The sequence below is a fragment of the Xiphias gladius genome, chromosome 14, assembly GCF_016859285.1.
Source record: "Xiphias gladius isolate SHS-SW01 ecotype Sanya breed wild chromosome 14, ASM1685928v1, whole genome shotgun sequence".
Lineage (NCBI taxonomy): Eukaryota > Metazoa > Chordata > Actinopteri > Istiophoriformes > Xiphiidae > Xiphias > Xiphias gladius.
The window spans coordinates 20,304,939-20,319,190 of NC_053413.1; the positions used below are offsets into that span (position 1 = coordinate 20,304,939).

The 14,252-nt window shown below is 37.1% G+C and overlaps 1 protein-coding gene across 1 annotated transcript in view; it reads right to left on the reverse strand.

The window, feature by feature from the left end:
- LOC120798699 (dynein heavy chain 8, axonemal-like) overlaps positions 1–14,252 on the reverse strand; it is a 38,808-nt gene that overhangs the window by 16,485 nt on the left and 8,071 nt on the right. Inside the window, 36 exon segments of the mRNA XM_040143224.1 lie at positions 70–210; positions 317–558; positions 1,278–1,524; positions 1,627–1,788; positions 1,895–2,029; positions 2,109–2,216; positions 2,310–2,396; positions 2,497–2,684; positions 2,763–2,941; positions 3,037–3,209; positions 3,309–3,533; positions 4,133–4,294; positions 4,683–4,787; positions 5,198–5,300; positions 6,020–6,183; positions 6,343–6,496; positions 6,811–7,010; positions 7,129–7,369; positions 7,806–7,943; positions 8,084–8,184; positions 8,859–8,921; positions 9,030–9,143; positions 9,249–9,353; positions 9,751–9,986; positions 11,085–11,211; positions 11,307–11,479; positions 11,650–11,773; positions 11,917–12,022; positions 12,084–12,199; positions 12,290–12,387; positions 12,484–12,622; positions 12,840–12,959; positions 13,284–13,400; positions 13,590–13,670; positions 13,758–13,945; positions 14,068–14,203. Of these exon segments, the coding sequence (XP_039999158.1) occupies positions 70–210; positions 317–558; positions 1,278–1,524; positions 1,627–1,788; positions 1,895–2,029; positions 2,109–2,216; positions 2,310–2,396; positions 2,497–2,684; positions 2,763–2,941; positions 3,037–3,209; positions 3,309–3,533; positions 4,133–4,294; positions 4,683–4,787; positions 5,198–5,300; positions 6,020–6,183; positions 6,343–6,496; positions 6,811–7,010; positions 7,129–7,369; positions 7,806–7,943; positions 8,084–8,184; positions 8,859–8,921; positions 9,030–9,143; positions 9,249–9,353; positions 9,751–9,986; positions 11,085–11,211; positions 11,307–11,479; positions 11,650–11,773; positions 11,917–12,022; positions 12,084–12,199; positions 12,290–12,387; positions 12,484–12,622; positions 12,840–12,959; positions 13,284–13,400; positions 13,590–13,670; positions 13,758–13,945; positions 14,068–14,203 (5,298 nt within the window).

The following is a 14,252-nucleotide window of genomic DNA, read 5'->3' on the forward strand; positions in this document are numbered from 1 at the left end:
GTTTCATGAAACAAGTTTAGAGCCATGATCTAATTCCTGTTTGTCTTCAGTATTTCTATGCATACTAACCTGCATTATGTAGTTGCACTCCAAAAGGTCCATTTTTGGTTTAAGGTTCTGCTTCACATATAAGTAAGTATCCTCAAATATCTTCTCATATAAACTCATAATGCTTTCTGACTCTTGTGCATTGCGCTTGTGAGCCCATCCCTACAACATAAAGTCCATGTTCCATCTAAGCATTTCATTGTAAAAAAGAAATTGTTTCTTCTCTGCAAACACTCTATCCTTTGATGATTTAACAAATCAACTGTACCTGGAGTACGGGTTTCCAGCTGAGAGCTGAGGAGCTCATGAAGACCATACCCACCCGGGACACAGTAGCAGGTGAGGCATTATCCATGTTGTGAACCTCAAATACCAGCTTGCAGGATGGAGACATGGTGATGCGGTCACCATTAGCCAGGGTCAGTGTTTTGTTATCATCCAGCACAGAGTTGAGGTTCTCAATCCATATGGCATCCACAGGGCCATCCAGCACAATCCATATGAACTCCCCTGAAATGTACACATTTCAAAGCCATCACAATTCAGTCCTTAAATTCTCAAACTATCTCTTCACATTTTCACTTGATCATTATTTTTGTTCTGTCTCAACGACAGCAATTTTTTTACATTTACATTTTCCCTAACATTTTTAGGTTTAAGCATACATCACATGCTGTCTAATGCCTGTGTAAAAAAAGCAGGAACAGAAGCCACTTTCATCAGAAAAAACAGCTACACTGAATGAACTCGGTTTTGTGCCAAGCTCCTTATGTGGCTTTCTATTTACTCTGTATATATTTTAAATGTCAATGGGGGGCAACTCTGTAGCACAGGACATCACAGGGAAACTACGTGTCTTGTTTTCATGTTGTTTTGCCTGTCACTGTTGTGTGCTGTTGTGTTGTACTTCATGCATTTCTGCCTGTCATTGTTGTGTGACGATGTGTTTAAAGTGTAATGCTGATTTTCCCTGTGATGCATAGTGCGGTGAAAAAGAAATTTCCCTCCAGTGACAATAAAGTCTAACTATGTATGTAGATACAAGATTTAGTATATTTTTTTTCAACTACAACAGGATCTATATTGTTCTTATAATTTGTTCATGTCAAATATAATTCAAAAATATGTTTTTGGTGATATAAGAAAATGTATACAAAGGCAATTTGTGACAGTAATTGTAAAATATTCTAATGTTCGTTTGAATGAGCACCAATCCTTGTGTTACAAACCTTTCTTGGCTTTAAGAGTCCTCCTCCACAGAGTAGAAAAAATGCCATCAGTCCAGTCATTGGTGGCTGCATCAAGACGGCCAAACATCTGCGGTGCAGTAATTGCTTTGGGGTTCATTCGCATCTCCCTGTGTGGGGTTCCACATTCAGTCATAGCTCGCATGAGAACATTGATAACCGTGGTTTTCCCAGTTCCACTTGGTCCCAGAGTCATCAGGCCATGGCGCACTTGTGAGGCCTCATAAAGCTGTTAGTGACAGTAAAAGTAACATATCAGTAAGAGGCATCACTTAATAATACACAAAATACAACAGGTACTGAACATAGGACTGAAGAATCTTTGAGATACCTGAACCAGCTTGAGGTTCCATGGGGGGTGATTAACAATACCAGCAAGCTCAACTTGATGGGCTACAGCAGCTTGAAGTTCAGTATATGTGCTTCCATCCAGCTGGATACCAGGGAATAGGTCATTGATCAAACTAAGAAAGAGGGGCTCATCCTCATCTACCTGAAACATATAGAAAGATTCACATATATGGTGTCTACCCACGTAGTACAATACTGACAGATTTATTATATTATCCCTGATGGTCAACACTCAGTTCTCGTCATACCAGTTTAGAAAGATTCATATCACGCAGCACTCTCATGACAATGCTGGACTCTGTGTCATCGGGTCGTGCTCTTTTACTGGCCCCCAGTGTTCTCAAGACAGACAGGATGTTCCTCAGGCCGAAGTCATAGTGGACCTGACAAATAGCAGAGGTTGTGTTCAGTAGGTCATTAATCACTCAAAAAAGCAACTAATAAAGGCAAAGAGATTCTCACCTGTTTTGTAAGTTGTTCTTCACACAGTTTATAAAGGACAAAAAATTTCTGGGCTAAGACGACATTATCATTGAATCCACAACTAGCTAGTTTAACTCTCATGATGATCTGCAAAAGACAACAGTGGAGAAGTGATTGCCTATTAAGTCTAGAACAAAAGGAAAAAAACATAACTTTCCAGCAAAAGTAGCCTGAACCCACCTGTCGGTCTGGCACCATCATAGACACTGTCCTGAATTGCACTTTTAAGTTTTCAGGAAGTTCCTGACGACCTGCATATCCAGGGTTCTAGATGTAGAGTGATAACATATCATTTAGTGTATATTTACTGTTTTCTACCAGTTTTAAGGTATTTCTTATAAGATTCCTGTGCATTAGTGTATCCTACCATAGTGATAAACAGGCCAAACTCTGGATTCAGATCCACACAGTCTCCATCAGTAAAGATGAAAGTTCTTCTGTGTTTCTTGCGTGCTTGCAGAACAATGTAGATCTGCTGAGCAGCAACAGAAAGAACTGGTAGGTCGATCCTGTTGAACTCATCAAAGCAGCCCCAGGATCCTGACTGTGCAAGGCCTGAAAAAATATTAAGTCATGATATAACTGAAATTGTGCACCACACTGCTTGATGAATTGTTTCATTGCCTGAGATACCTTTGTATATCCTGCCAAGTCCTCTAAAGTCCATCTGGTCTGAGCAGTTGAACACCACCACATACTTGCCAAGGCAGCGTCCCATGTCTTTCGTGGTTTCAGTCTTCCCAGTGCCAGCTGGCCCTGCAGGGGCGCCTCCCATGCTCATTCCCAGAGCCTGGGAGAGTGTGATGTAACACCTGTAGATAGAAAGCAGTTGAAAGATTCAATTCATAAATCAAACATTATATGAAAAAATAATTCAATTATTAAATAAGAAAATCGATTCTCTTACCTGTCAGTCAGAGGAGTGATGACCAGACGATCAGTACAGCCTAGAAACTCATTCTGATAAATGAAGTTGACATTAGTGATAGACACAATGATCCTATCCAGGTCCTCCTTGAAGTAAAACCGGCTCTGCTTCAGCCATTCAAAGTCACTGAGAGATTTTATACGTTTTTTTACCTGGGGACAAAGCAGATGATAAATCTTTGTTATGTGTCATCTAAATTACAATAACAGTCAGTCAATGATATGAACAGTAACAGTTTTCAAAGAACCTACCAGGTCATTAAATATATCACTCTGGTGCACATGGATCGTGACAAGTGTCTCATATTTGACTCTGTCAAACTTGCTCAGGTCATAGGTGGTTTGTTTAATGAGAATACTGAGTAAATCTAGGAATTTCTTTTTGGTAAGAGGCATGATCTCCCTGTCATCTTCAGCATTTTGCAGTGCCTCTTCTGCATCTCTTGTCCAAAGCATCTGGATTCCCAGCAAGCCCACCTAAAAAAGCAAAGCAAAAGGACAATGAAAAGATGCATCCTTATGAAATGAATTACCTAATTGTAACCTGAACGTATGAGCTAATATACTGTACATTGGTTGCAGTAAAAAATTAAAGAACTACTCATGTTTCTCTTTATACCTGTCAATTTTGTACACCCAACAATATAAAGAGGACAATGACATTCATTAGACTGCCTCAATCACTGATGAAGGTGAGAAGAGATCAATGAATAATCGACATGAAGAAATGGCCAACTTTGTACTGTAGATGTTTGATGAGGCCCAAGGCCATAATTCTGTTCTGCTCTGTGAAGTGATCATTATCTAGTAGTTTGATCAGAATATGGGTACAGCTTTCATGAAATGTGTGATGAGGATTTTCTAGGAACACCATATAAAGTACAGTGTTTAAAATCTCTGTTGAGGTCAGAGATTGGACAGTTGTCTTCAAAGTTCCGACCTGTTACACTTGATTCATGGTATCAGACTTAAGCAATCGAGACAATCTGTGACCTCATATCTATTAGGGTGACACCAGCATGACATTTAGAGTCAACCTATTAAATATTTTTACAACAATGACACTATCTTCCGACCTGTGCTTGAAACTTGCTGAGGAAAGAGAGAAGATCGAAGTCTTCATCGTTGATCTCTAGATCTGAAGCCTTGATAACTGAGTGTAATGAAGATTGCTGTTGTAACAACAGCTCCCCAAGCCAGAGCTCTACTGGTCCTTGTGCCATCACAGGACTGTCCAGCTGAAACCACAAGCATGCATTTACTTTATTTTACTATACTTGTGATCAGTAAAGGAAAGGAACACAGTGCATTTACTCAAGTACAATGTTAAGATAGTATACTTTTTCCCTACATTTTTCTTCCCTAAGGACGGCTGTAGTTACAATTTATTTTATAGATTAAGTTTTCACAAATTATACATATGGCACACTCATGCAATATGATGAATTATTATAGGTTCTACAAACCAACAATACATATTGTAATTAAAATCAGCTCAATTTAGACCAGCTGTAACAAAGTGCCTTAAATTAAGAGTAACACATGCAATTACACATTATATTTATATTCTGTAAATGAAGACTTACATTACTACAATAATCTGCAAATGCAATTAGAAATACGTACCGGTAGTTTCTCTCCCTCTTGTGAAATAACAGCCAAAATCTTGTTGTACTCTGTTGCGTGAAACTCTGCTTCATTGACATTGTCAAACACTCCAAGGAGATGTGACTGAAAAACAATTTCGTTTATAGTTAGTTTTCCTATTTTTTTTTACCAGACTCAAGAAATCAACGTTATTGTGACATGTTTAATACCTGTCCGAACATTTAAAAAGTGCAGCAGTGTCTGAGAAAACTAAATTCCTTCTCTCACAATGTTAGGAAATCCTTTAACATTTTTCCTGATTTGTATCTGCACATCCTAATCCTCTCTTCCCAGGCCTTATTATTGTATTATTATTATTCCACCACCAAATTTCACTGAAATATGCTGACAGATTTTAAGATACCCTGCTACCGAACAGTCAGACATATAAACAAGACCAATAACATAACCTCCCTTGCAGAGGTACTATGATTCCTTTTTAAAATTCACAGGTTTTTTAAAGCTTCTTTTATAGTGACAATCAATGTTCTAACCTGAATTGTGTGAGAATCACTGGCTTGTCCGAGAATTTCCAAAAGGGCTGGATCAGACACGAAGAAGAATCGTGGAAACAGAAGCCTCTTTTTCTCAAGGTAGCTGTTGGATTAGATCACATCATCTCCAGTGAACACATCTTCTCCATCAAATGTACTATTATAACTAAGGCCTAGGTCATTCAGTAAAATATTCTCTGTTTCGTCCAAAGCAAGAGAAGTAACCAAAATTAAACAAATAAAAAAATAAAGTAAAACATTAAAGTGCGACATACTAAAAAAAAAGCAAAGAACTATTAAATACAAGTAATTTGATGAGACCAACTTTGCAGTTACTTTGCTATGACAATGCTTCAAAATAACCATACTCCAATCCTCTTGTGCACAAAAATGGTTGATTATGCAGTAGGATAGGCTGTTTATGCACTACAAACATTTTGCAGATATTGACAGAGGAATGAATAGTAAGCAGTTCAAACAGCTGGATGAAAAATCAAACCCCCTCCTCTAATAACCTTACCAGAATTGTCCTTTCCAACTAAGTAACTAAATGCCATCTTAAAGACTTTGGTGACGCCCAGTGCTTTATCAATGCATTAATATGGATTGCTAAAGTATCAAGATTTCCGTGTTGACGATTTACTGGCATCTTTTAAATATTATTAATTCAATATCTAATACATCAGTGTTTTGTTTCTACAAAATGCCGACAACAGCAAATTGTAGGAAAACTAGACGAGGTTAGAAAAATGTAGCTTTTTTTTTGCCCCTCCTCATGTTTCTAACAAAAAGTAATAAACCGAGCAAAGTGGTTGGCTTTACCCTGCAAGAGATTTTTGACAGAATTCCAGCTGTTTCTGAAGATCTGGTAGGAGCTGTCCCAGAGTTGGATCCCCCACACAGCAGTCCACGACATTTGGGACCTTTTGGGCTCGCTGCATTATCTTGATCCAGGACTTGTCAATATTCTGAAAACGCTTTGCTTCCTACATTGGGAAATACAGAGTATTGTAGTAGATTAATGAGTAATTATGAAAACACGCTGTATACTAAATAACTGAAATTCCCCTAATTAACCTGAAGACTATTCACTGATCATTGTAACTGTCACAATATAAAGATGAAAACTATACAGTATACCGTACCTGTGGCAGGTCTTTGGCAATGTCACCTCCAACAAACACAGCCTCCAAATAGATCCACAGATTTTGCACAACAATCCACTGTTCAATGACATCAGATGATGCTGAAAGCTTGGAGACCCAATCCTGGATTTCTGCTTTGTAGTAGGCACTGTACCTGTAAAAGGCAGACAAATTTAATACAAGAAAGCTCAAGATATTGTGTGGACACAGTGTCTGAAAACATATCTTGAAATAACAGACCCAAAATTATCTGCATCAACACTTCCACTTTCCCTATGAATCATCAGTCATAATCACACCAGTCCAGTAGCAGTCTCTATCTTTTTATGTCCTCTATCAATAATCATACATAGTGTAAATGTTTTTGATTTCTCTTTTGAGCTTGCTGGATAAGATGATGAGCCCCCTGAAAAGATAACTTGAAGTCTATCAAATCTAAATTTCAAGTTGCAGTTTTCTCTGTTCTACCTGTTGCTCAGCAGTGAACCCAGCACCATCAGACTATCCTCCAGAATGGTGAGAATCTCTGCTGTCTCTGCCCCTTTCAGCATCAGTTCTCCTCTATCCTTGAATGTCATCAAGCTCAGGGTCTGGCCGGACCACACTTCTTTCACTTGTGATAGCTTTGCCTCAATATCCTTCTCCTTAACAGCCGATATGCAGATATCCTACAAATGCAGAAAGCCAAGCATAGAAGGAAAATAATAAAATAATAATAACAATAACAATATAAAAAATATTGTTTGAAATCAAGTTGCAACCACAGTATCCACACTGCCAGCAAACCTCAATGTCTTCCTTGTACTTCAACAGAGGTGCTTCCATGATATTCTGGAGTGTAAATGTCTTGGACTCCACCTCAAACTGGTGCCCAGTAAGGTCTGCAATCCGCTCCCAGTGTCTCCTCATCATAGATTTGTTTGCCATCATCTCAAGCAGAGGGCATGACTCACTGAAATCATCAATTGTCTTCTTCAGGTCCAGGAAGGCTTGCCAGTCTTTCAGTCCTTTGGGCAGCTTCCGGCACCTAGAAACAGGATATTAACCAATTTATATGTATGATAAAAAACTAACAGTTCTGGTAACACTTTATTGATCCCTGTTGGGAAAATTCAGGTGTTACAGCAGCTACGCAAGAGTCTGATTAATACACAGAGAATAAAACTAACAATATAACAAAATGCAGAATAAAATAAGAAAAATAATACAAAATAAAATGGAAAGTGTGTTTGTGATAAATGGTCACAAATTTCATTTTCACTGCCTATATTTGAATACTATCACAGAAAAGATAATATCTAATTCATTTTGGCCAAGATAATAATACTGTACAGATTTTATATTGGCACATGCCTACCTAAAAACCAATTTGTTCTCAATCATATAAAGAAATCACAGCGCATTGCAAATTGGTTATAACAGTGGGGGGGGGGGGGGGGGGGTTAACAGAAATATTGGATTACCTGTTCTGAAATTCCAAAAGTTCTGCATTGGTCCTCTCAATATCCACATTTGTCCACAGAGTGACATAGTACCCACTAATCTTACTCATAACTGCATCATATAAACCATAGAGTTTCTGTAGCAGATCAAGCTCTTTTCTGGGGAAATCACAGGAAATTGTACATTAATTAGTCTGTATACATTAAAAAATACCACAAAGACTAACACTGTTACCAGTAAAGATAGAATTTTCATCATCATGGTAATATGGGTAACCCTTTGTAGAATGGTACCATACTTTTTCTTTTGTAGACAGTCATACTCTGTAACTGGCAAGCCAAGAAGTTGCTCCCCAGAGGTGTAAGTGTTGAAATTTCTCCACAGTTCTTCAAATCTAGCCTGAATCAAATAAAAAAGGTATCATCGTGCTAATATATTTTTATATTTCATTTTTGCAAAATAACATACTTAAAATTAAACACTGCAAGACCAAAATAGACAGACAATTAATTAAATAAAATAAATAAATAAATAAGAAATCATCTTCAAAAATGTGGTTGTGGATGTGGATAACTGTTTGTGTTTATACAACAAATTTACATGCATTTTATTCCCTTGCTCACATATGATCTCTGATACTTTTGCATTGAGCTCCTTGGATTATATAGAATCTTGTCCATTGCATCAAAAGCAGTTTTATATATTTTTTTTTTTTACAGCAGCTCCCCTTGAAGTTGGGGCAGGTGGCTGGTCAACACAGTAATGGAGAAAATTATAAATTAGACATAGGTTTTTATAAAAAAGGCTATTTGATGCCCCTTATTAGCAGGTATTTTTATCCATCTCAATGTTAAATTTGACATGTGATTTCATCGATAACACAGAAGTCTTTATTCAAGTGGGGGATCTGGAGAAATTTTTACAATTTCAATAAATCTTAACCTCAAACTGAAATGTCTTTAGTGTACTAAATATAGTAGAGTATACAGTATGTGATATTCTACTTGTTTAAATGCTTTTCGTGCACACTGACCAGTATATATAGTAGAATGTTATTAAGCTAACTGTGTTACCTGACAGGTCTGCAGCCTGCGGCTGGCTTCTTGTGGAGCTATTCCATCAACCATGGGGCCTTCCTAAAACACAAGTACATATAAGCTGATTAATAGATTAATTTAAATCGACTCATTGATTGAAAATTTATGCAAACACTGCAAAGACTAAAATATCCACACATTACTTACTGAATTGTATTGCTCCATAAAAGTGCCAACATCATTTTGGAAAATGGCAACACACTCCAGAAGGTTTTGTTTGAACTTGGGTTGCATACGAACAAGCTCATCCTGCACTGATCTCTAGGAAAGTCAGGAATCAAAAACCAAGATTACAGGTGAGCTACAGAAGAACACATTATAAAATCCCAAAAACAAAATAACCGTATAAATAATGATAACACTAACAGTTTTAGACTGAAGTTTTGTGAAGAAATGCCTCAAATTGTACACCCCCTCTGCTTCTCTTTTGGTAACCTCTGCTTCATATGTAGTCAAAACTTCATAGGCTTCCTGTAAAAAAAACTTCAGCATTAGCTTATGAGGGAAAAAGAACATAGGACTTCAAGAAGACAATGAAAGTGAACAACATTTCTGAACCAACTATGAGTGTTTCTGAGCACACAAATTTAACTAAGAAATCAGGGACCATAAATTTGGCCATGGAAATCACAATGTCCACAAATAGCCTCTGATAATGCCCCCTTGAACATGCAAAGCCAGAAATTTTGCAATTGTTATTATCTGTCAAAAAGATCCTCCCATTAGTACCTGCAGCCAAACATACTCGCCAGTGCAGCCCCTTCTTAATTCAGCAATACTTTTGATCTGTACATGGCCCTATAACCATTGCAGTTATATGTCTGACTTAAACTATATCCTTAAAAACAAATTATTGTGCTTTTCATACCGCAATGGAAACCAATGTCATATCAGTTTGTATTTCAGCATCTCGCAGCTTAGACAGGGCCCCCATGGCACGGCGCACATCTTCCAGATTAGCCACAGGATGAGATAGTTGTATGAGGTATTTGTTAGTATGTATGCTGGTGTCAATCATTTTCTTTTTGTACTCTTCCTTCAGGTATTTGCACAACAGTTTCTTCCAGGCTTTGGTCTCAACTGTCAGGGACTTCTTTAATGGATCTGTATACAAGAGATACAATTTGCATTACTACATTCTAGCACATGCACACAGTTCTCAAACCAGGCAGAATTTAAGAAGAGAAGGCATAATCAATAAGAAAGGATTTTATTCAATTTAAGACTCAAATAGTCAAATAGACAAAATGTTTTTTAAAGATTTTATAAGAGGAAACAGGTACACTTCTCCTGCACTGACGTTCAGCCAGGTACTGTGCCTTTCAAACAGCATCCATATGCTGCAGAGGTGATTCTTTTTGCTTTTATTTAACAATGGCATGCTGTGTTTCTAAGATTATAAGTGTACTCAACCTTACTGCTGCGTAACTAACTACCGTATCTGGGTAAAACTTAATGAGATTAAGAAAAAAGTGCAACAATTCGCAGCATCCATCTCACATCAACACAGACAGAAATATCTTGACAAGATACTGGATGGATTGCCATGAAACTTTGTACAAAAATGTATGGTTCCTAAACGATACATTTTGATGACTTCTGTGATCTTTAGAATCTCCTAGTGCCACCACAAAGTTAAAATTTTAAGTTTTGAGTGAAATGTCTAATTATTGGATGGATTGCAATGACATCTGTAGAAAAAAATCATGTTCCTCAGAGGATGATTTACAATCACTTTGGATATCCCTTTCCTTATCACCTAGTGCCATCATCAGGTCAAAATTTTAATTTGTGCAATGCGTGGGTATAAAATAAAATAGCTGCAAACATTCCGGCATTCCAATCACATTCAGCCTTACTTTGTGCTTGTTCTAATTATCAAATATTAGCTCGCAAACATGCTAAACTGGACTGCTGAACAACAGCATGTTAACATTGTCACTTAGCAAGTTAGCATTTAGCTCAAAGCGTTACTGTGCAAAAATACAGCCTCTCTCAGCTGCTTCCAAAATACAATCCTCGTTTGTCTGGCTGTGTGCTGTAAAGCTTTAACTATCTCTCTCCATTCTCCAGTGAAATTCAGCCCAGCAGCACACAATGTTACATGCAATCCAGAGGAAAAAAAACAATCAAACTTAAGGTAAAAAATAGTAACTTTGCATTTATCTAGTTCCTGTTGAGAACACATTAAAACTACCTTACCTGTTGACAGTTCAGTAGACCCAAAAACAATGATGGGCTTGATGTCATCAATCTCTTGTTCAATCAAGTCGTAATGTTGGATTTCAGATTTGGTCTGGATCAAGGATGGATGGCTGTCCATGAATTCCTTTAAAAGATAATCATAATGCTATTATTACAGGAAAATAGATCTTCTGTCCAAAAGTAAAAACAAGACCATGTTATGTTCACAGGAAAACAAACCTTGACTTTGAGATTCCTGTCCTCCTTCCAGAGCACTTTGAAAGGACTGAACTGCTTCAGTACATCAGTCACTTGTCCTCTCTGGGAGCTGACTGCTGTTTTTAGAAAGACCACCACCTTTTTGATGTCCTTGTGTTCAACTACTCTGTAATGGAAATTCTCTTTTTCTCCACCTTTAAGATCACAGGCAAAGTCACAACAATTTCTCTAAAATTGTTTCTGGACAATTTCAATCAAAGATTAATAATACAAATTATCTTCACACATCAAATCAAAAAGGTCATTCCTGTCAACGTGTCTTTCAGCTTTTTTTTCATCCATGTACATGATGACATTAACACACCTTTGTTCTTTGTGCCATTGTAACTGCAATTCTGCTGCCATGCAATACCCTTACTAACTTCCAACACCAGGTCGATTAGTTGATTTATGGCCTGTTGGATCTCATCTACAGTGGGAATCATTACCTGGTGACAACAAATATCAAACACAGAAACTAAATTTTCTGTGTCACAAGATTGGAAAGGAATTCTTGATTATTATTCTTCCATGCAAGGTGGCTATTGTAAGATGAATTGAAATCAGTTATCAATGAGTAGCAGAAACTCACCACATTGGGTATGACTAGCTGGGCTTCAGTTTTTATTAGCGGGACCACCTTAGACTCAGTCTTTGACTTCTGGTAAGAACTAAAATTCCCATTTATCGATGTTGATCTGTTAGAGATCATATCATTTTTTTTTAGATGTTGCCCCTTTGTTACATACTGACAAACACAAACATACTTACGTTCCACAAATTCTCCTTTTCAAGGTCTCCAGAGATAACTTGGTTGTTTTGACGAGTGCCTCTAATACCCTTGCAGTGAAGTATTCATAAAGTTTCTTATACTCCTGTAATTAAGATTTTTATCTGAAGCTTTAATACATTTGTTGGTATACTGTATATAAGATAAATGCTTTGGTGTTGGTAAGCAAACATACCTTTTCAAATTTGATTACTTTCTCTCTATCTGGACCTTCTAAATTCATACCCTCATCCTTCTTCTGGCTCTCTCCTGAGAATGTCACACTCTTCCATCCTAAAATGTGTGTTGTAAATGTGTGAGTGAAATAAAAAAGATCTACACATATGCGTGTAATATATTTAGATTTTGGGTGCAACTCTGCAAGAGTACCTGAAACAGGTTCCTCAACGGTCTTCTTGGTTCCTTTTGATTCATAAATGGCACTAAACACATTGCCCAGCTCCGTCACTGCTTCTTTAACATGACTACATTTGTAGTCCAAGGCCTTTGCCCACTTCTTACACTGATGCTAAAAAAGAGATACACTATAACAAGTTGATTGGTGAACCAGACATAATGCAGAATTTCAATTCAATTAAAAAAAAAAAAACACTCAAACTTCTTCTTTAATAAAGTAATAATTGTTTACTAAAATGTACTTTATGGAAGAACAGTGAAGAACAGATCGAATATACTTCATGTTTTAATTTTGAGGATGGAAATAAGATGGTTATCACACTCCATACCTCATTACGGTCAATCAGGTCATGCACTGAAGTGGCATGATCGTCTGGGAGCTCAATCAGCACTGTCTCTGAGATGTCCTTAAGGACATCATCAATGTGTATCTTACAGATATCCTGCACCTGAGAAAAGAAATCCAGCATATAATAACATGATTCTTAAGCAATAGTATTTTAAAAATACCTAATGAGTAAAACTGTGACAAAGGACTGCTGACTGGTGATTACAATGTTAACAGACATTTTTTACATTGCAGATCCACAACCATTCACCAGAGATTATTATTAATCCTTCTAAAAAAACATGGAATTAAACATACTGATGATTTTTTCTAATCTTTTAAAGAAGTTAATTATTTTTGGTACTACTTTCAACAGTACATTACTATACGTGTTATTATAGCAATATCCAGACCTGATTTTGACTGCTTTTATTCAATAACGTACCGTATTTACAATATGTTCAAGCTCAAACAAAGCAGTGTCAACATTTTGGAAGAACTTGTCCAGGAGGAAGGATGACCAGGTGAGCAGCACTGACCCATGGCGAAGCGCAGATTCCAACTTGCAATTTATCAGAAACATAACAGCTAAAAATGAGCAACTCTGGAAGCAGTGATAATTTAAGAAATAAAAGCTCTTTAAGGCACGAAAGCAATAAATATAAAACATGTGTTAAAGCTGGTGCCACACCTATTCAAACTGCCTGTAACAAGTAGTATGTACTGTACTGTATTTACAAAAACTGCTTACATTTTTTATTTTTGAAGCCAACAAGCTGGTGAACTCTGCAGGTATGTTTTCACAAGTGGCTTCATAGTCTGCCAAAATGGTCTGTAAGAAACAAATAAGAATACAAATCATTTTAAATTAAGGTAACCCATCTTTCTGTAAAAAAATGCATCTTGCAGTATGGTTTACCTGTAGGCGGAGGTGATTAGTGTTTATTCTGCTTTCCAACTTGACCAGACGCAGAGCCTGCTTTGGAACCTCCAGACCCATCTTAAGCAAACACTTAGCCTCCCGAATGACTTCAGTTACTTTAGGATCAAAGTTGAGAACTAATTTCCCAGTCTTTGGGTGTCGAACCAGAAGTGTGATATTCAAGACTGTTATGAAGTATAAAAGGGATAAAGTATTTGAAAGGAATATTAACACAATCCTATGCTGCATTGTACCAAGGTATATTGTATTCCACATACGGTATCAACATATTAAGTTAAGAACCAACCATAATCTAGTTTTGACACTTCAGCCATCCATGCTCTGTGGTAAACAGACTCAAACTCTACAAACACAGCTGCAGTTTGATTGTACATTTTGACCACATCTTGTCCCTCAGGGCTGCACAGGATGTCAGCATGTTTCTATTAGGGATAAGAGATACATTCAACAAAATATATCAGTACGATAATG